Source organism: Aquarana catesbeiana, linkage group LG12 (genome assembly GCF_042186555.1).
Source record: "Aquarana catesbeiana isolate 2022-GZ linkage group LG12, ASM4218655v1, whole genome shotgun sequence".
Lineage (NCBI taxonomy): Eukaryota > Metazoa > Chordata > Amphibia > Anura > Ranidae > Aquarana > Aquarana catesbeiana.
This window is the reverse complement of record NC_133335.1, coordinates 51790511-51812683: the sequence shown is the minus strand read 5'-3', so window position 1 is coordinate 51812683 and position 22173 is coordinate 51790511. Positions and strand designations below refer to the sequence as shown.

General features: G+C 41.8%; 1 protein-coding gene across 6 annotated transcripts in view; it reads left to right on the top strand.

Annotated features, from left to right (window-relative positions):
- MPP2 (MAGUK p55 scaffold protein 2) overlaps positions 1-17889 on the top strand; it is a 40186-nt gene extending 22297 nt beyond the window's left edge. For 2 of the 6 annotated variants that reach the window (XM_073607787.1, XM_073607783.1), the window contains 9 exons: positions 1425-1574; positions 1673-1900; positions 2125-2256; positions 6074-6179; positions 7590-7658; positions 8123-8284; positions 8766-8968; positions 9428-9556; positions 11113-17889. In XM_073607787.1, the coding sequence (XP_073463888.1) occupies positions 1425-1574; positions 1673-1900; positions 2125-2256; positions 6074-6179; positions 7590-7658; positions 8123-8284; positions 8766-8968; positions 9428-9556; positions 11113-11289 (1356 nt within the window). In that variant the 3' untranslated portion in view covers positions 11290-17889. Of the gene's footprint in view, positions 1-1424; positions 1575-1672; positions 1901-2124; positions 2257-6073; positions 6180-7589; positions 7659-8122; positions 8285-8765; positions 8969-9424; positions 9557-11112 lie in introns of all 6 variants that reach the window. The other 4 variants (XM_073607786.1, XM_073607782.1, XM_073607784.1 and 1 more) reach the window with 3 other exon arrangements.
- Positions 17890-22173: the final 4284 nt, after the last annotated feature.

Below are 22173 nucleotides of genomic sequence, written 5' to 3'. Positions count from 1 at the left end.
CCCGGTTCTTTGGTCTTTTTGGTTGGTTCTTCTCTGGGTCTGGCCCACTAATCCTGTGATATATAATTATGCTACAATGTTCCGGAAACAGATGACCCTGGAGTGGAGAGGTTAGCCCCTGAGAGAAAGGACCTCCGGAGGAGTAGTTGGGGAGAGTTTGGGGATTTTTCCCTGTGGTGAGCCCAGGAGAAAGAGAGAAAGCAGTAGCCAAGTACTGTAAGTGAGAGAGATGGAGAATGATATCTGTGAGGAGCAGAAGCAGGTCATCAATCGTCACCCGGATGTAAAGTCACCTGGGTTTTACCCTGAAGACAGCAGCACTGAAGTATGCCTCTGAAGGACTTACATCTGCATGAGAGTGCCTCTGCTGGAGCAGCACAAGCCTGTAGTTAGGAGTAGGAATAACCTTGCAATTTTATGTTGGACTTTGGAATGTTAAATTTTTGCACTTTTTCCAAGTAAAGTATTAAAACATTGTCCTTGCCTCGTCTTACTGTATTGCAAGTGTATTGTAGAGCTGTATTGCAAGTAACCGGCACCCACAAAGTTTAACACATTAGGGTATGAAGGTACTCGTGTGGAGTGGAGTAATGCGAAGACGTAGTGGTTACCATGAGTAATAGAATTGTTACAAGCAGCCTGTCAATAGTGTGTACCTGTTATAGGCGGAACAGCCTCTACCAGACAGGGGGATGTTGTTGGCACTCCTTCCGCCAGCTGTCTGTCTCCCAGAGCAGCGGGAGCAGATTGCACTGCAGAGGTTCCCATCCTGTACAGATTTATGGAGGTTCGAGAGTTAAGTTAAGTTGCATGTGTGGAGCCTGCACAGAGTGCACGGCAGGCCCACTCCGCTACTCGAGAGTAGTACTGGAAAATGCTGGATAGGTGGATGTGGACATTGGCTCAGTGTGTCCCTCCTAAATTCAGATTACAGGGAAGGTGTACATTGTCACAGGGAACTGAGAGTCAACTGGAGAACAGTTGCAGTGCAAGTGTACATGGTGTACATTCTAGGAGGTCTGCCTTAAGGTTGAGTATTCCCCTCAGCCTTGTCCCATGGCATTGATGACGACGGCACAAAGCAGGGGTACCTTTGTGTAGTAAAGTGACCCTGTACAAGGTGCCTAGCATAGCCCAGAAGAACCCACCCCAGGGTAGGAATCTCATGTGACCCTTACTTGGCGCCCAACAAGGAGGGAAACATGGAGGACGTGACAAAAAAAAAACAGCACCCTACCCTTGCACACTATCAGTGGTTCCCTAATGCCAATCTTATGGCCTCTCCATACAGTTACATTTAATTTCTAAAATGTATTATTTAATCTGAAATTAAAGCAGTGGAGGCATAAACTCAGTTTTCAAAACTATTTATTGGCTGTAATGAATTGAACAGTTTTACTTGTTTTGATGTACTTCCTCTATAGTCTCTTTTACAAACTCATGACTCAGTGGCTTCCAAGAACTATGAGACTCCTCCACCAAGCCCACTTCTGGATCCCACCCTGAGCAACCAGCCCGTTCCACCTGATGCTGTGCGTATGGTGGGTGTCAGAAAGAATGCAGGGGAGCATTTGGTAAGCTGGAAAGTGGTCCCTGTTCTCTGCCAATTTCCACTGCTGTTAATACTTTATTTTTGTTGTTAAGAGTGCCTTTCTTCCATCTCTTCCTCCAGGGTGTGACTTTCCGGGTGGAGGGTGGTGAGCTGGTGATTGCACGTATCCTGCATGGTGGTGTTATAGATCAGCAAGGCCTTCTTCATGTGGGAGATGTTATAAGGGAGGTGAATGGACGGGAGGTAGGAAGTGACCCTCAAGCTCTACAGGAGATGCTGCGGGACGCCAGCGGGAGTGTGGTGCTGAAAATACTCCCAAGCTATCAGGAGCAGCATCCTCTGAGACAGGTACACAACAGAAGAGCAGAAGTACGTACAGCGAGGATTTGGTACATGTATAATAAATAATAAAATTATAGGGGAACTTTTGATGTTTCTTACACTTCCATGTGCATGAAGAACCTGATATCTCCAGCCCACCTTCTTCAAGTCCATGCTTACTCACTTTCATATGGTAAAGAAATTGAGCTTCATTATAACATACATAATAAAGCACGCCTTTTACTTTGCAGGTGTTCGTAAAGTGTCATTTCAGCTACGACCCTTCTAATGACAGTCTGATCCCATGTAAGGAGGCAGGGTTGGCTTTCCAGGCAGGTGACCTCCTGCAGATTGTCAACCAGGAAGACCCTAACTGGTGGCAGGTCAGTAACAACAATACTTCATCTATGGATGTTTCCTTCCTCTCTGTTCATATTAAACTACCCATAGACATCAGACTGCTTTTAGGATGTAAAGAATTAACTGAGTTAGCAAACACAAGTATGGCCAGAAAAGGAGTAATTTAATGTTTAAGATTCAACAAACACGTGCAATAATTGGACCATTTATGACTTCCCTTGAAGACCATAATGAGCAGCTCAGCCACCAGATGTTATCACACACAGTGATTTTGCATTGTGTGTTGTAAAATTGCCTTTACAAAAGCTCTGATCTTTTTCTCTTCAGTTTCAAAGAGCCAATAAGAATATAATTATTGTCACACATTGGCCGAGAATGGTGATGGGTCTAAGCTCTCCACGGCAGGCAGATATTCTCCTGCCTGACACTGTATGTTTCAAATATTCCAAAGCTGAAATATTGGATGCAATCTTACAATGTTTCAAAAGACAAAGGGACACTCCTTGTGCCTGGAGTAAATTAGGTTTACTCTCCACAATGGAAACTGACTCTTTCACACATAAAAACACACCTTTCTAACATGACAACAGCATGTGAAAATGATTCCCCTTTAAATCCTATGTAACTATTCACATTGCTGCTCTGCGTTTGCACTGCATTTTGAAAAGTTTTGCATGCTGCATCTTTGGTCCACTTTGGCGCACCAAAAATGCACCTCCCATTGATTTCTATATGAAACGCACCAAAAACACGCCCACATTGAGTCACGTGTCCAGTTTTCACAGGTGGCTACTGGGAGTCAGCAATCCAGAAAACGCACCATGTATGCATTTAAATCGCATCACAAACTCAATATGCACTTTTGCAAAACGTATACCGAGTTTTTAAGCGTACCAGTGTAAGAGGGCCCTAAGAGCAATGGATATTATAGAAAAGCCCTCCACAGGAGATGGATCTAGTCAACTCAGTAAGATTGCTTCAAAAAGGAGATGTACAGTGGGGACGGAAAGTATTCAGACCCCCTTAAATTTTTCACTCTTTGTTATATTGCAGCCATTTGCTAAAATCATTTAAGTTCATTTTTTTCCTTATTAATGTACACACAGCACCCCATATTGACAGAAAAACACAGAATTGTTGACATTTTTGCAGATTTATTAAAAAAGAAAAACTGAAATATCACATGGTCCTAAGTATTCAGACCCTTTGCTCAGTATTTAGTAGAAGCACCCTTTTGATCTAATACAGCCATGAGTCTTTTTGGGAAAGATGCAACAAGTTTTTCACACCTGGATTTGGGGATACTCTGCCATTCCTCCTTGCAGATCCTCTCCAGTTCTGTCAGGTTGGATGGTAAACGTTGGTGGACAGCCATTTTTAGGTCTCTCCAGAGATGCTCAATTGGGTTTAAGTCAGGGCTCTGGCTGGGCCATTCAAGAACAGTCATGGAGTTGTTGTGAAGCCACTCCTTCGTTATTTTAGCTGTGTGCTTAGGGTCATTGTCTTGTTGGAAGGTAAACCTTCGGCCCAGTCTGAGGTCCTGAGCACTCTTGACAAGGTTTTCATCCATGATAATTCTGTACTTGGCCGCATTTATCTTTCCCTCGATTGCAACCAGTCGTCCTGTCCCTGCAGCTGAAAAACACCCCCCCCCCCCTGTTGGGACTGTATTGGACAGGTGATGAGCAGTACCTGGTTTTCTCCACACATACCGCTTAGAATTAAGGCCAAATAGTTCTATCTTGGTCTCATCATACCAGAGAATCTTATTTCTCACCATCTTGGAGTCCTTCAGGTGTTTTTTAGCAAACTCCATGCGGGCTTTCATGTGTCTTGCACTGAGGAGAGGCTTCCGTCGGGCCACTCTGCCATAAAGCCCCGACTGGTGGAGGGCTGCAGTGATGGTTGACTTTCTACAACTTTCTCCCATCTCCCGACTGCATCTCTGGAGCTCAGCCACAGTGATCTTTGGGTTCTTCTTTACCTCTCACCAAGGCTCTTCTCCCCCGATAGCTCAGTTTGGCTGGACAGCCAGCTCTAGGAAGGGTTCTGGTCATCCCAAACGTCTTCCATTTAAGGATTATGGAGGTCACTGTGCTCTTAGGAACCTTAAAGTGGGATTACGGCCAGCAAAAATTTTTTTTTAAAATCAGCAGCTACAAACACTGTAGCTGCTGACTTTAAATAAGTAGACTTACCTGTCCTGGGTGCCCGCGATGTTGGCCGCCCGAGGCCGACCCGTCCCTTGGCTCTCGGGTCCCGGCACCACCATCCTAAGTAAGGGAAACAGGCAGTGGAGCCTTGCGGCTTCACTGCCAGTTTCCTGCTGCACACGCGCGAGCAGCGCGGCACTCTGTGAATGGCCCCGTGGTTTTCTGGGAACACACACAGTTCCCAGAAGGCAACTGGGCCGCTCACCGAGGAGCAGGACACGCTGTGGAATAGGAAGAGGCAGATTAGGAAGACAGCCTAGCAACAAGGGTTTAGGTAAGTTTAAAATTTTTTTTTTTTTTTCAAATGTTTTTTTTTTATTTTTTTTAGGATTTTTCATGCAATTTTTTATTTTAGGGTGGCCCTCCACTTTAAGTGCAGCAGACTTTTTTTGTAACCTTGGCCAGATCTGTGCCTTGCCACAATTCTATCTCTGAGCTCTTCAGGCAGTTCCTTTGACCTCCTGATTCTCATTTGCTCTGACATGCACTGTGAGCTGTAAGGTCTTATATAGACAGGTGTGTGGCTTTCCTAATCAAGTCCAATCAGTATAATCAAACACAGCTGGACTCAAATGAAGGTGTAGAACCATCTCAAGGATGATCAGAAGAAATGGACAGCACCTGAGTTAAATATATGAGTGTCACAGCAAAGGGTCTGAATACTTAGGACAGTGATGGCGAACCTTGGCACCCCAGATGTTTTGGAACTACATTTCCCATGATGCTCATGCACTCTGCAGTGTAGCTGAGCATCATGGGAAATGTAGTTCCAAAACATCTGGGGTGCCAAGGTTCGCCATCACTGACTTAGGACCATGTGATATTTTAGTTTTTCTTTTTTAACAAATCTGCAAAAATTTCAACAATTCTGTGTTTTTCTGTCAATATGGGATGCTGTGTGTACATTAATGAGGAAAAAAAATGAACTTAAATGATTTTAGCAAATGGTTGCAAATGCAATATAACAAAGAGTGAAAAACTTAAGGGGGTCTGAATACTTTCCGTCCCCACTGTATATGTTTCTAAATGCAAAATAACTGGCTATTTAAAATTTTAAAAAGTAAGATTGTAGATTGTTGCTCCCGCGAGTATCCTTGTTGATCCAGGGAGTATGCTTTTTAGATCAGGAATGAAAGTTTTCCCTGTTACAGCAAATTTGACCAGGTTTTATAAGGATCTTCTGGATCAACTGCTGACTAGGGGTTCCAGGGATGCAAGGTTTTTTAATTTGATTTATTTATGGTTGAACTCAATGGACATGGATTCTTTTCAACCTATGTGGTCATACACTATTAGATTTTTTTCATTCAGCCTGCAGAATATAAAAGATTCCTCCATCCACGCTAAACAGGGCGGATGGACAAATCTCCTCTGCCGACACCAGTGATGACTGCATCTGATTGGATGCAGCTGCTGTTCAGTCAATAATTCTCTGGGCTCCTTTGATTTTCAATTGAAAGATGCCAGGTAGGAGGGGGCAGACAGCACGACCCACTAAGCAAATTTTGCCAAGTTTGTTGAACCATATGAAATTCAAAGAGATGTATTGTGCTAAAATACAACTATTTTGCAGAGGGCCCCTTTAGGGCTTACTGAACTTTCCCTTTTCGCTATCTCTCATGTCCAGGCGTGTCTAGTGAAAGGTGGCTCTGCGGGCCTCATTCCCAGCCAGTTACTGGAGGAGAAGAGAAAAGCATTCGTTAAAAGAGATGGTGAGCTGACCCCAAACTCTAGTGAGTAACCTTCCACTTCTGCCTTGCGGTTTGAGCACTATGGGCCTTTTTAGTAAAAGCTGCCCAATCAGCAGTGATCTGCTGTATAAATAACCACTCAGCTTTCAACTTTCATCATTTTAAAGGTTACTCATTGGTTCTTGCAGGGTACTGCACTTTACATTTCCCTTTAAACCCTATTAAAGTTGAACTCCAGGCAGATATAAAATTATTGGTGGCAGTTATGTGTGGTATTAAAAAAAATTGTATTTCCTAACACAACTCATTTAAATATAAACATTTGTATAGATATCAGCCTCCTGTAATCCCACGTACAGCAGCACTGGAAAGGCTGGAAAGGAGAGGGGCAGCCATCTTAGCCAATCAGGTTTTGCTTTGCACATGTGCTGACATCTATAGTCTTCTGCTGCTCCTTCATTGCCCATTCAGGAGGCTGGGGTTTGGTTATTGACCAAGCTGGGCTACTGCTGCTGCTGCTGTGAAGTTTTGGAAACTTGCTAACAGTGGTTTCTAGATAAGACCAGAAGCACAAATCCTTTGGAAGGTAAAATATGTTTTTCACCTGTGAGTTTAGTTGATGGAATTCAACTTGAGTTGCCACATCTCCCCTTAAAACTTATGACTAAAGCCTCGTACACACACTTAGATTTTTGGACGACCGAATGTCCATTTTTTGTGACATGCTAGTCTCATGTCAAAAGTGAAGAGGTTTCTTACAATAGGAAAATTTTCATACGACAGAATACAACGTCAGAAGTGACGTAATGTTTTGAATAGTTTTGTATGTATTCTTTCGTTTCTGAGCATGCGTAGTCTTGCGCTTATGATTTTTTTCGTACGAAAACCAAAATAATGAAACGAAAATCGTACTTTGAGTTCACATCCGACAAAAATGTTATAGTCTGCACATCCAGCTTTTGTCTGACGAAAAAAAGAAATCGACTGTCGAAAGCACCGTACTAACGATCCGAAAATCGTCAGACAGCTCGTCGTACAAAATTTTTCCATCTGATTTTCGTATCATGTATACGGGCCTTTAGATTCAGCTACCTGCTTTCAAGTAGATAGAACCTTTGTAGTTTGTGGTGTCCAGTTTTGAGGTGTCAACCCTAAATCCTTTTTCCATAAGTACATCTGCCTTGACTTTCCCCCTTCTTATGCATGTTAAGTCTGCTGTAAAGAGTTTGTACACTTAAAGGAGGAACAGTCAATTTTTAACACATGCACTATACTTGGATTTTGGCAAATTTAGGAAGAAAAGTGCCCATCACTCTCAGCAAAAAGTCTTTATGTGCATCCGAAGGTAGTTCAAAAAGCAGCAATAGTGTGCTATTACTGCTAGTGTATTATACTAATTATATGTATATAATTATGGATCTGATTTTTGTAACAAATTGTTGATGTTGATAGGTGCTCTTTGCGGAAGTATGGGAGGGAAAAAAAAGAAGAGGATAATGTATGTAACCACCAAAAATGCAGGTAAAAGTTTCATTCATGCTTAGGGTCATTGTATTCATATATATATATACGTATGTATGTGTGTATGGGGGATCTGAATAAGGGGGAAAAATCTTTCAGCTCTGAGAATAAATCCTGTCTCATCTTATGAATTTCTTAAATGCAGCAGTTCACCTAAAACTAGCCCATTAGATCAATTTATGTCAGTCCTCCCCTGAAAGGACTTTCCTTCTTACATCCTTTTACAGGCATACAGACATACGCTAGAGCTAGTTTTTGATAAGAGGAACTAAAACTTAGGTTTGTAAAAGAAAATATGAGAGCCCACACAAACCCATAGGAAGAAAAAAATCAAATTATATTCAAAATGTGTCCTTGATGGCATTAGAATGTCAATAAATGAGCATTGGCTTCACCAAAAGAATGGCCATCGATTGTTCTAAACATGCAGCATTAAAAATCTCACCCTAATTCCTGTTTTGTAGAGTTTGACCGCCATGAACTTCTCATTTACGAAGAAGTAGCAAAGATGCCCCCATTCCGAAGAAAGACCCTCATTCTCATTGGTGCCCAGGGAGTTGGAAGGAGGAGCCTGAAGAACAAACTGCTGACTTCTGACACATTGAGATACGGCACCACAACACCATGTGAGTTTCTGTAGGCCCATATCTGCTTACACATTGTAACAGAGCATATTTACAGTATAACCTCAAGAGAATAAAGTTCACTTTTGTTGAATATTTGTTGAAGAAAGAATCTATCACCATACCACTAGTGAAATCTTTATTGGAACATATGTGGATTTTGCACAGGAACATACAGGGAACCCACTTTGTCCAACAACCTTGCCAGTTCATCTTATTAGCCAAGCATAGCCTGCAGCTGCACTGTGGTGGGAGTAGGGATAAATACTCCCAGCGGGGAATCAAACTCTTCAACTTTTCACCCATGCTAAAATTATCTGAGTTGAGTGGGGCTCTGCTTCTATTCTCATTGAACTGACAGGCTAAACCTTGGATGAACCGTTAACCTTCAAAATGGCTCTAGCTTTTTTGTAGAACCAGCTGGTGTACTGTGAAGGAAAGGATAACTATATATACTCAGCCGGTCTTTCTGATCTCATTATAGATACCTCACGGAAGAGGAAAGAAGGAGAATGGGATGGTCAGTCCTACATTTTTGTGTCACGCCCAGAGATGGAACAAGACATAAAAGCCGCCCGCTATTTGGAGCATGGTGAATATGAGGGCAATCTGTATGGCACAAAAATTAGTTCCATACAAGAAGTGGTGACCTCAGGAAAGATGTGTGTGCTGGATGTCAATCCGCAGGTGAGAAAGACAAAAAAACATAAAACACAAAATAATCCTAGCCTGGTTGTCACACACTACACATAGAAGTTCCTCTTTCTCACGGAATTGATCCTTGTGTCTTTAAGCATTTATTACCGGTATTTACAAGGCTGCCAGCACACAGTGTCTCATTCATAAAGAATAAGCACAACTGTGATACGATGAGACCTAATTAGAACAACATACACACACACAAATAAAAATCATATAGAGGTTCTTTAACTTCCCTACTCTATCCTAAACTAAAACAAGTGCTGGCTTTAGCTTGGCTTTACCAATTCAGTTCACTGTCTTTATCGCATTATCGCATGTAGCACATACACATTTTTCACCCTGAATTGCGTATTTTTGGGTAGAAAAAATAAACAGGAAAACACAAATATGTAGCTGTAGATGTGTGATGCTATCAGTCTTTCTGACTCCTGGATTTCTCAGCAGGCAGTGAAAGTCCTCAGGACCGCAGAGTTTGTGCCATATGTTGTGTTCATTGGAGCTCCGGATTTCCAAACCCTAAAAACCAACAACCAGACAGCAGTTCATGCCGGTCTGACAGCAAAACAATTGTCTGTAAGTGTTATTCTGATTATATGTTATTGGATTAGGGAATGTACATAGGTTTTTAGGGTAATGGCTTCCATGTCTGCTTGGACCATTATAATAAGAGAATTAGGCCAGCCATACACAATTCAAACCGTTAATGGGCAGTCAGAATGTAGCAAGTTGATCGATAAACTTGGGTACAACCAGCCTGCCAGATTCTCTTGCAATTATCGCTAGCGGCTGCTATAGATACTAGCGATAATCACTGTCTTCTCCCAACGGGAACAGCTTCTTTTGCCGTCCCCTGCCCTCCCTGACCCCCATAGGGAGAAGACAATGGACCAGCAGGAGGGATTCCCGCATCAACACCGTTTGTGCTGATTGGGGAGTCGAGCAAATTTCTTTCCTGCAACCAGAAATTCGTTCCGTGTATGGCTGACTTTACAGGTCAAAATAGGTAAACTTCATTTGGATGTAGAAGGGCTCATATACTGTCTATCATCCTTGGTATCCTTTAAAGCCAAGAGATGTAACTAGGATAGGACATGCCTTGTTACAATAGGGGACAGTGATTATGTTAAAATAATATAAATGTCCCTGAGTGAGTAGCTTTTTTTTTTCATGCCACTGGGGAATGCTACAAGATGCAGGAATTTTGGTCTCAACTTTGATTTTAAATTTGCTCCCAACTGTGGTCCCCCATTCAGTCTTTTAAAATTACAAAAAATACCAAAAATGAAACAGCACAACTGTATTACCAAGACAATGACTGCTAAGTGTACTGCTACAACTACCTCTGTCCCTTAAAAAATTACCACTGCAAATAAATAACATAATTTTTTTTTTTTTTTTATAAACTAAAATTGTTGTATAAAGTCATAAAACAACCATTGTGGTAAGACTGTATAAACACCCCTCATCTGTAATAACTCTATACATATGTATGACTTAAAAACTGCCAAAAACAAACCTGCTAAATTTGGTTCCAGTCCAGATATGCCAAATAGTGTTCGGCTAAAAAAAGGAACTTACGCTGAGCTGTAAACTGTTATGGTCTGGGTCATAAAAGATGTACAGTCCTACCACTATGGTGGTTTTGCTACTTTATATAATATTTGTAGCTGACAATTGTGGTTGCAGTAGAGTGCAATTCAGTCCTTTGTTCAATATTAATAATTGAGTGCCTAGTACACACCTTAGAACATTGTCAAGTTATTATTTTTTTCTATCCCAAGAAGATAAAAGCTAGTAACTGGAAAACTTCAAATGGTCCTATCACAATAGATTTAACTGATTAACTGTTATTTGCCCCTTACATATGAAGCCATAGGGTGTCCAAGTAAATTTAATAAATTATAGAGCCCCTGGGTTAGATAATCTATTACTGACCATAGATGGTCTTATTATTATCTACTGACTAAATCCATTCATTGATTTTGCCTCAGATATCTCCTCTGTGTTACACCCAAAAAAGAGATGTTTTACAAATGTGCTCTTGGTGAACCCCTTATTGATACTTCTGGTGCGTTTAGTGTTTGCCCATCTTTATGTGATACTGTGTGATGCCTGCCCTTTTCCTACAGGATGGTGAGCTCCTACGCATTGTGGAGGAAAGTGAACGGCTCCAGCAAGCCTATGGCCATTACTTTGACCTTAGTCTGGTGAACTCAGATCTGGAGAAAAGTTTCCATGAGCTGCAGGTGGCTCTTGAGAAACTTCGCACTGAGCCCCAGTGGGTTCCCGTCAGTTGGGTCTACTAGATGACCGGATGTCCTCGTATTACCTCTTGGACCTCAGAGCCAGACAGCAGTGTATAAAACATGGACAGGCATCTGGGTACAACTCGGATGTTCCCTTTCCCCCATATTACCCATCTTGTAATTCATTCTATACAACTCCTACCTGGCCAGCTGTTACCTTTTGCAGATTTTTGTACCATGTATTTCTTCCATTCTCTTGTTATTATTCTGCAGTTTCTCCAGTTTACCTGCCAACCAACTGAACATGTGTGCTTATGACAAGGTGATAAGCTGTATTAAAGGGTGCCAAAGGTTCCTTTTAAAAAGGTAAATTCATCTTTATGATCTTTTTTACTTGCAACATAATTGTGTATTATCAGTTATTACCTTTTTTATCTCCTTTACATACCAAGCAATTTTGTTCTGTTCTTCGCATACTGGCTTTAAATTCTGCTGGTTGCAGTAGGGGGGGTCAGTACATATATGGAGCCCCTATATGTGCAGAAAAAAGGTCTTTGGAATCACCCTGACCTGACTGTAATACAAGCTCAGGAGGGAATAGTACATGCTTTCCCTAAATAATTTTATACGTTTATTTTAAGGTAGGTTCTCAATTTATATGGCTGTTAGTAAATCTCTAAGAGATTACACAATAAGATTGAATCATTTGTGGCCAGTTTAAGGCCTAACCACAACTAATTAAAATGAAAAGTAGAACAGACCCAAGCATATGCCATTTTAAAATATGGAAGAGCAAGGTCTATTGGAATTTTGGCATGTAAAGTAGGCCTATGATATACTAAAATGGCACATGTAAAAAAAAGTGGAGGCACTAGGTCATGTGATCTCTTCTAAAATGTAACATCATTTAACCGGAACTCTGACTTTGTCTATCAGCAGAGGTCACATGAGCCAGTGCCTAGGCCCTAATATATGCGGCATCACTGAACAGAACCTAAAACAGCCTTTTCTCCAAGAAAGGTCAGAATTTGGGGCTTCTATTACGCTTTATATATCCATCCTGGCAAGGCTGATAGCAAAGCTTTAACAACTGAAAAAAAAGGTGAACTTCCATTTTAAAAGAAATACAGTTAATTCATCATTTTAAATATGTTTTGCATACTATCTATCCCCTCCTACACGTGGTTTGCGTCTTCCAGTTCTTAGTTCTAGAAGTAAAAAAAAGGTTGTGTGTTGAAAATGAAAAACCATAGAAAAACCAACACATATATTATGAAGTTCTTTATGAAAAATTGTACAATGTAGCAGTCCAATGTAAACTTTCAGAGTCATTTGTTTACTATAAGCCCAAGAACAAGCAGAGCATGTTGGGAATTATAGTTCCTAATCAGTTTTTGTAAGGATTTTTGACCTTTTATTTTGTCTTTCAAAATTGGTAAAAAGCCCATTATAAGTACCATAAACTTTTCTTTTAGGATTGTGTTGTAGTCTTTCAAGTGTGTAGACATTTGCTGAAAATATTGTCCAGCTGGATTTTCAGGGCAGTGGTGGGATTCAAAGAAGATATAGAGGCTTTGTTGATGTGAACTCTTTGCTGGGAGAATGGTTTTGGCACACTGGGTTGTCTAAATCAGTGTTTGAATGGGGGACTTGTGTTACTTGATCAATCAATCATACTATTTTTTTCTATCTCTCACTAAAGTATGGAGGAATGCAAGAAAGATACTGGTTGCATCAAAAGATGTTCCTCCTTCAGACAATTTTCTAAATATGTCCTTTTATCGAAGGTGGGATTATGGGGTTAAAGAAAAGTTAAAAATTATTATTGGTTGGTGGACAACAGGGAAATCTGTAACTATGGGCTCTGTGTACACCTAAAACGAGAACCCCCCTCCCTAAACTACTATACAGGTAAATAAAAATAAAAAAAACATTATTTTCATTATACCTTTTAAAAAAGGTCTCTGTCTTAAATGAATGTGAACCGAACCATACACATAACAATAGGGCTCAAGTGCAGTCATCTTGTTGTGCCTACAGGTCCCTGCGTCAGGCTTCAGATTAATTCTGACATACCAGTGAAGCAAGGGCATAGCTCTTTGGGGGGGGGGGGTAATCTTGAGTTGGGCAGGAGCTGAGGCTCCATGTGCAGCCAGAACCTTGTATTCAAGTTGGTTCCCCAGAGACACGGGTATTGATTAGAAGACTGTCACAAGTACTTGCAAGCAAAACAAGAGCCATGCACTACAGCGCTCTTGTTAATTTTGAAACATTTTAGGCCCAGTTACTTACTTGTGAAGGAAACCATTTTGTTGGATGGACCTAGGGTTGCTATCTTTTAGTCCATGGAAAGCATATCAGGGTATCAAGTGGGTATAGGTTACTATATCAAATGTGATATAGTCATAATAAGCACGTGAGAACGGTCAAACAGGCACATGTTTTTATTAACATTATAATAAATAATTTTTTGCTTCATCCTGGGAACTAATGTAGTTATTGGGGTTGATTTACTAAAATCAAAGAGTGCAAAGTCTGGCGTAGCTCTGAGCAGAAACCAATCAGCTTCCAGGTTTTATGGTCAAAGCTTATTTGAACAAGCTGAAGTTAGAAGCTGATTGGCTACCATGTACAGCTGCTCCAGATTTTAGTAAATAAACCCCATTGCCGTTCGGTTTTGTTTGCAAAAGTGCAAATTTTATTCTGAGATCCCTTCCCTTTACATTGAAACTGTGAAGCACTGAAAAAATGTATACAAATGATCGAAAAGCATGTCTTTAATTTTGTTTCACTTTAATGCAGTATTACAAAATGTACAAAAAATAGAGTTTACATACAAAAGCTTTTTAGGCATTCTGCATATAAATGTAAAGAAAAATGTCAGAAAGAAGTTAATAAGGTAATAATGGGTTAAAAAGAACATGTTTTATTTAAATTAAAACAAATCTGTTTATTTTTTACATTTGCATATTTGCTTCAACTGACACAATGTGCAGATCAAAGAACAAATATCTGACCTGCACTATATAACAAACAAGATTGTAACATTGGCTTCCTTAATGAAGCCTGCAACAATTTGCAGACTTCATTCACACAGAATCTACTGCCAATGTTCCTGATATAGAGCATAGGACTCAAGGAGATTGGGCATGGTGGCAAGGAATTGGTCCAGTTTCCTAAGTGTCCAGAATAAACACCCTCCATAGGAAATTGAAAACCAGACAGTGGTTTTAAAACCTGGACTGACTGTCAGGTGGCAGCTCTGGGTGGACCTAAAGGTATGCCTTCCAGTTACCAATAACACAGACTAGCCTATAGCAAACAGGTACAAATGTTTGAACAATGTCTTTGTATATGGGGGTATAAATGCTATGGTCAGTGAATGTTGGGAAGTAAATTATTTTGTATATATACAGAAACTAATATTTATAGAGAGTCTATACATATATTTATTCATATGTTGTACATTGATTAGCTGGGAATTGTTGTGTTGGTTATAATATATTAATTATAGAGCAAACTGTGACATAGACCAGGCTTGTCTTTCCAAAAAATATGGTGTTACATTCCCCAGAACACATTAACAGAAACAAAGTTGCATGGGACAGACACATATCTGCACACCTGCTAGAGTGCTACAGGCCCAGTTTGTCTATGTCTACTATATGCAAAACCTGTGCAGACTGTATTCCTTTACACGTAATACCCAACAAATTTCTTTACAGCAATATAATAGGTGTTTTTTTGAAGTAACTAATCTGAACTGTACTGTTTTTAATGCTGTTAATAAATATAAAAGCACTGTATTAATAGTATTGTGACAGATGTTTCAAGAGTCAACTGATATTTCAGTTTCTGGTAGATGCTGGAGAACTGAACCTCCTAAAGGTCTCATAACTCTTATGCCGCATACACACGGGTGGACTTTTCGACCGGACTGGTCCGACGGACTTTCTGACTGACTTTTGACAGGCTTCTGACAGACTTTTGAAAGAACGGACATGCCTACACACGATCACACCAAAGTCCGACGGATTCGTACGTGATGACGTCTGACCGGACTAAATTAAGGAAGTTGGTAGCCAATAGCTGCCCTAGCGTGGGTTTTTGTAAGTCGGACTAGCATACAGAGGAGCAAATTCCTCGATAGGAAATGGGTCAGACGGAGTTACGACATAAAGATTTGAAGCATGTTTCAAATCTAAAGTCTGTCAGATTTTCGACTGGAAAAGTCAGCTGAAGGTCCGATGAAGCCCACACATGATCGGATTGTCCGCTGGACTCGGTCCGTCGGACCAGTCCAATAGAAAAGTCTGCTCATGTGTACGCTGCATTAGGTCTACCAGTGGTGAGCTCTACATGAGTGGGTTCTCAAGCCAGCATATATAAGACCTTCATGAGGAATTCCTTTGATCCTGTTATAAAATTTATTCTACATTATGAATATAACAAAGGATGTGTACATATGCCAAACTGGTCAGGAGCACCATACGATGGGTAGGAAGAAAACCAAGGATGATGGCAAATAGAGCTCACCACTGGAGTACCCAGTACCCAAGAGGTAAAAAAGCCAGTAGGGTGAGGTCAGCACGCTATCTATAACTGTTTTTTTACTTTTAAATGGACCAGCTCTTCAGTGTAAAGCTGAGAAATATTACATTGTACTGATAAAAACACTTAGGATTAGTCATGAAGACTATTTTGTTTCTTGACTGTTTAATTACACTTCTGAACAAGTATTAATGCAACATTTTCATGCTTGAGTCTTTTTAAAACAGTTGGTTTGGTTTGCAAAGTATGGTCACGTTTGCGCAGGATTCAGTCATAGTTGGCAAGTCCCAGTTTCAGATTTTATAAGAGCTGAGGCTTAGCTTTCAGACATTTCTTTTTTTAAGGTCTTGGTTACTTAGGACTGTCATTCATGAGCATCTATTAATGCAAGGGTTGCCTCTGGCTATATCCACATTTACCAGCTGGACTTATGTACCAGACATACATTATACTACCAATAGTATTGGGACACCTGCCTCTACATGCACATGAACTTTAATGGCATCCCAGTCTAAAGCCTTGTACACACGGTACGATTGTTGGACAACCGAGCGTCTGATTTTTGTTAAAAGGGCGTGTGGTAGGACCTTGTCTTGCATACTAACGTTGCACAAATTGTTGTGCCACAAACATGAACGTAGTGATGTACTACAAGGAATTTCAGCTCTTGAGCGCCACCCTTTGGGCCCCTTCTGCTAATTTTATATTTGGTGAGCATTGATTCCGAACAAACGTGTTTTTACTTTCGACTTTTGTGTGACAGATTTGTGTACTGACCATACGAAAATCTGACATGGAGCTGTCGTTTGACAAAAATTTACTAGCCTGTCATCCAACATTTGTTGGGCGAAAATTGGAAAACAATTGCTGAAAGGAGCGTACTAACGGAAAGAACTTCGGAAAACAGCCTGTCAAATGACAATCCCCTTCCAATTTTTGTACCGTGTGTACGAGGCTTTAGTCTGTAGGATTCAACATTGAGTTGGTCCAGCCTTTGTAGCTATAACAGCTTCAACTCTTCTGGGAAGGCTGTCCACAAGGTTTAGGAGCAAGATCCATAAACACATGGATGAGTGAGCTTGGGGTGAAGGAACTTGACTGGCCTGCAGAGAGTCCTGGCCTCATCCCAATAGAGCACCTTTGGGATGAATTAGAGCGGAGACTGCGAGCCAGGCCTTCTCGTCCACATCAGTGCCTGACCTCACATAATGCGAAGATTAGTCAAACATTCCCATAGACACACTTCTAAACCTTGTGGACAGTCTTCCCAAAAGAGTTTGAGGTGTTATAGCTGAAAAGGGTGGGCCAACTCAATATTGAAACCTACGGACTAAGACTAGGATAGCATTAAAGTTCATGTGCATGTAAAGGTAGGCGTCCCAATACTTTTGGTAACATAGTGTATCTGAAAATATACCTGTCTGTGCTGTATATGACAGCTATCCAATCAAATTCCTTCTTTCAGCTGAAACTTTTGGCATAAAGCTCTCTACTTGTTTCCTGTGACAGATTCTTTAGGGTACTTGAGGTCAAACCCATGTAGCATTTGGGTGTCAGTAATGCAATTCTGAACCTGTTTCTTAACACCTCATGACAGAAAGTGTCTGAAACAGGGACCCACTTGGCATCCAATCAGATTCTCCTGTTTTGTCTGTAGCGCAGGTTACAAAATGAAAGGAACAATTTAATTGGTAGCTACAAGCTTAATAGTCAACAAGTTTGTCATAAGCCAAAATTTAAGAAGCAGTGACCAACAGCTGCCAAGCTCAAAATAGCTATCATTGATCTGGATGGATTAGCTCGGACAAATTAAAGCCTAATTGGTTGCTTTCTGTTCCCCTACACACCATTATTTTTTTACTGTTTCAATAAATAAGCCCACACGTATTTCAACGATAGGAAATATACTGAAGACCTCTGGGGCCTTTGTAGCTAATACTGTTTTGTCTATTGACCTGTGATCTCTACAGCATAACACTGCCAAAAAGAAATACTGTCTTTAAATAAGTAACTATATCACACCCGAGTGTAATTAGTGTGTCCTATTTGTGATATACTTGTGTTTGTTCTCTTCATGTCTGATTTTAAATAAAAATGATATATGGAGAATTTGTTTTCCTATGGTAATTTGTATTAAGGTGCAAAAAACGTAACTACAATCTAATATACACAAGAAGAAAAGAGTCGGTTCACTGAAAGGTTACTTTTTGATTATTGGTTGAGTTTGTGGGTATTCCTGCCCTGTCTGAGTCTCACTCTGTTTAATACAACAGGGGTGTGCAGAAAAAATACCAGCCTTGATGGTGTCTTCCTACTAAAAATACAGGCAACAAATCACGGGAAAATACAGGCCAGGTGCCAACTTCAGTTCCCGTTTCCACTCCTCTTCCTTTATAACAACCTTTCTCGACTAGGGTTCCTCCCCGTAAGTAACCACTGACACCAACAATTTTTTAAGCTATCTGTAAGGGGCATTCTTCCTACTGACCACAAATGTAAGGGGCATTCTTCCTACTGATCACCAATGTAAGGGGCATTCTTCCTACTGATCACCAATGTAAGGGGCATTCTTCCTACTGACCACCAATGTAAGGGGCATTCTTCCCACTGACCACCAACAGAAGGAGCATTCTTCTTACTGACCAGCAGTGTAATGAAGCCCTTCCCCACCAATCACCAATTCAAGGGGACCCTTCTCCACTGACAAACAATGTAATGGAGCAGCTCACTTATCACCAATGCAAGGGGCATTCTTCCCAATGACCACCAACAGAAGGAGCATTCTTCCCACTGACCACCAGTGTAAGGGACATTCTTCCCACTGACCACCAATAGAAGAAGCATTCTTCCGTCTGATCACCAATGTAAGGGGTACTCTTCCCAATGACCACTAACAGAAGCAGCATTGCTCCCAATGACTAGCAGTGTAATGAAGCCCTTCCCCTCCAATCAGGGGGGCCCTTCTCCACTGACCAACAATGTAATAGAGCAGCTCACTGACCACCAATGTAAGGAGCACGACACTGACAGCCAGTGTATATGGGGACATCAATGACCACCAATGTAAGGGAACACATTTCCAAAGACCACAAGTGTGGGGGAACACTATAATTTTAATGGTCCGAGTTTGCTTTCTGCCTATTATTATTATTTGTTTCATTTTATTAATAATACTAAAATAAATTTAGTTGTATAAAGCTGCCCTGGGTGTTAAAGACATTCCCACATTGTTTATTCCAATCCTTTTTCTTATATCCACAAACAGTTGTTCCCTGAGACATGGAGGTTAATGTAAAGGCTCTTCCATCTTAGCTAATGGGAGGACGACCTCTTGAACCCCGGTCATTTGGTACTTACCGGGAGACCCTTCAGTCATGCTTCCTTCTAAATTGGTACATATTTATGTGCCAGAGGTTAGCGTTAGGATGAATAGAGAATTTGGATTTCTAAATTGTGACTGTTTATTACGGTCATTGGTTCCTGGTATTGTCCACAAGGCCTTAATGTAACCCCCTATGTAGCAGAAGTACCGTGAGGGAATCTGTGCACCATAATTTCTTTCCTCTTCTTTTTGAAAATTCAATAAAATATCTTTGAAAAAGGTTTTGCAATGTGAAAAAGGTTGAGAAAGGCAGCTCTATAGTATACAATAAATTAGGAATTCAACTGGGTAGGTGGGGGTTGATTATACCTCATAGTTGCCCCGGTTGGTGTGTAAACCTGATATTACCTACCACTGGAGTAAATGATAGATATGAAAAACCACTAGGTAGATGAAGTATGAGAAGTAGGCTAAAAGAAAAAAATATTATTAGCCATAGCAGTGTGAATGCTTTCATCCATAGTGGCTTCATTCATTACTATGGGGAGCTGTAGCTATGGCGGTCTCCAGTGGTTCTGCAGATTACGGCTCTACTCATAGGAATAGATAGAGCATACACAGGATCAAGAACAACGGTGAATATTTTTCCAGGCGAGTTGCATGAATCTATCCATGGTCGCCGCTGGCACCCCGTATTCAGGCGCCCAGCCCCTTTTCGAGCGTCTGAATTACAGCGGTGGGGGGTATTTTTGAAGTACCTGATTAGAGCCATAGGCTCTAATAGGCGTCAAAAAAGGTGACCTGCGAGCGCCATGCTTGGTGCTCGCAGTTCACCCGGGTGTGTTAGAAAAGCAAATGAATGTTCGCTTTCCTAACACTGAACCGCCTCTCCGCCAATCAGGTGCTCGCGTCTGTTACCCGTCACCTGATTGGCTGAAAAGACAGGCACTGTGATTGGACACCTGTCAGGCGTCCAATCATAGGAGAGGACGGGAGGAGAAGACATCGAGGACATGAAGGAGCATAGAGGACACCTCTCGACGCCCGCTGCCATCACCCGCTGCCCCACGGAGACAGGGTAAGTGCCGGGCAGACGGCATGTAGGTGGGCGGGGGGGGCACAGTGGCAGCATTCGATGGGCAAAGTGGCTGCATTCAATGGGCACAGTGGCAGCATTCGATGGGCACATTGGCTGCATTCGAAGGGCACAGTGGCTGCATTCGAAGGGCACAGTGGCAGCATTTAATGGCACAGTGGGAGCATTTGATGGGCACAGTGGCAGCATTTGAGGGCACAGTGGGAGCATTCGATGGGCACAGTGGCAGCATTTGATGGGCACAGTGGGAGCATTTGATGGCACTGTGGCAGCATTTGATGGGAACAGTGGGAGCATTTAATGACACAGTGGGAGCATTTGATGGCACAGTGGCAGAGTTTGATGGCACAGTGGCAGCGTTTGATGTGCACAGTGGCAGTGTTTGATGGCACAGTGGCAGCGTTTCATGGGCACAGTGGCGGCATTTGATGGGTACAGTGGCTGCGTTTGATGGGCACAGTGGCTGCGTTTGATGGGCACAGTGGCGGCAATTGATGGGCACAATGGCTGTGTTTGATGGCACAGTGGCTGCATTTGATGGCACAGTGGCTGCGTTTGATGGGCACAGTGGCAGCATTTGATGGGCACAGTGGCGGCAATTGATGGGCACAGTGGCGGCAATTAATGGGCACAGTGGCTGCGTTTGATGGGCACAGTGGCGGCAATTGATGGGCACAGTGGCTGCGTTTGATGGGCACAGTGAAGCTGCAAGTAATGGGTTTTTTTTCAGAATTTTTCAGTTTGTTTGTGCCCCCCCAAAAATTTTGAGCACCAGCCGACACTGGTCACAAGGACAAAAAGATGGGCGAATCTACCCAGAACACAAAGAGCAATAAAAGCCAGAGAGAGCCTCTAACCCTTCTCTATGCCATCCTAAAAATAATAATAAAATTTGGACTAGAGAAAAAAAACCTGCTAATCCCACACAACATATAAAACCTTTTTCTGCTGTGAGTCAAGGGATTTGGCTCAGCTGGAATTTAGCCGAAAATCTCCAGAGCATGTTGTCATGTGTTCAGGATTAGTAAACATAAGACACAAAAAAAGGTGTATAGTGTTCCATTTGATGTCTAATGCTCTGACAACTATGTATATTAAACTCATAGGGGGAATCCAATAAAGCTGCTGCGCCACTTTTCTGATGTTAATAACTCTTGTTAATGTATTGCTCCAAATTCATGTAGCATTTGTGACACTTTTGGTTCTGACAGCAACTAATGCAGCAAATTCAGATAGTTTCAAAATGTGCCACTTTTACATTGTGTCGCATTGAATGGCGCCCCTTTTACAGTGTGCTGCATGCCAAATGGAAAAGTGGAGCTAATTAAGACCAACTGCCTTTTGGCATACCGAGAGAGAAACTGGCGTAGACAGATTTTGGTAAAGTGTCTCACGTGGATTCTAAAAGTTGTGAAGCATGAGCCAAATTCAAGTACAAGTTCTAGACAGTCATATGAATTTGGTGCAATGAAGGCTGAACTGCAGGAAGATATAGACGATGCAAATTCATGCAGTTCTGTATTAATTAAGGCTTCATTTACACCATTGGAGCGTGTGTGCAGTTCCACGCGTTTCTACACGTTGCTTGCAGTGGACTAGGTGACCTGAAGGGGTTAATCCCTGAAACATGTAGTCCGCCTTCAGCGAGCTCTGCCAATTTGTCTTTCTCATTCCCATCCCCTCATCATAACCCAGCCCTGCTGCCACTGGTCTTGGCTCCCGCTCTACCCGGCGTCTCCATACCGGCTTCTTAGTGCCGTACCCACAGTTGAGCATGCTCCTCGTTCTGGTGACTCCCTCCGGATCAGCAGTGATCAGCCCAGCGCAGCCCCCACAAGGTCCATAGATGGAGCTTTCATCCATCGGCCATCCGCCCGCACCCAGGAGTTCCAGGACACGGATGCAGCCATCCATTCCACCCGGTACAGCTGTAACCTCTACCCAAGATGTGACTTGCAGTGTATTTATTTCATCC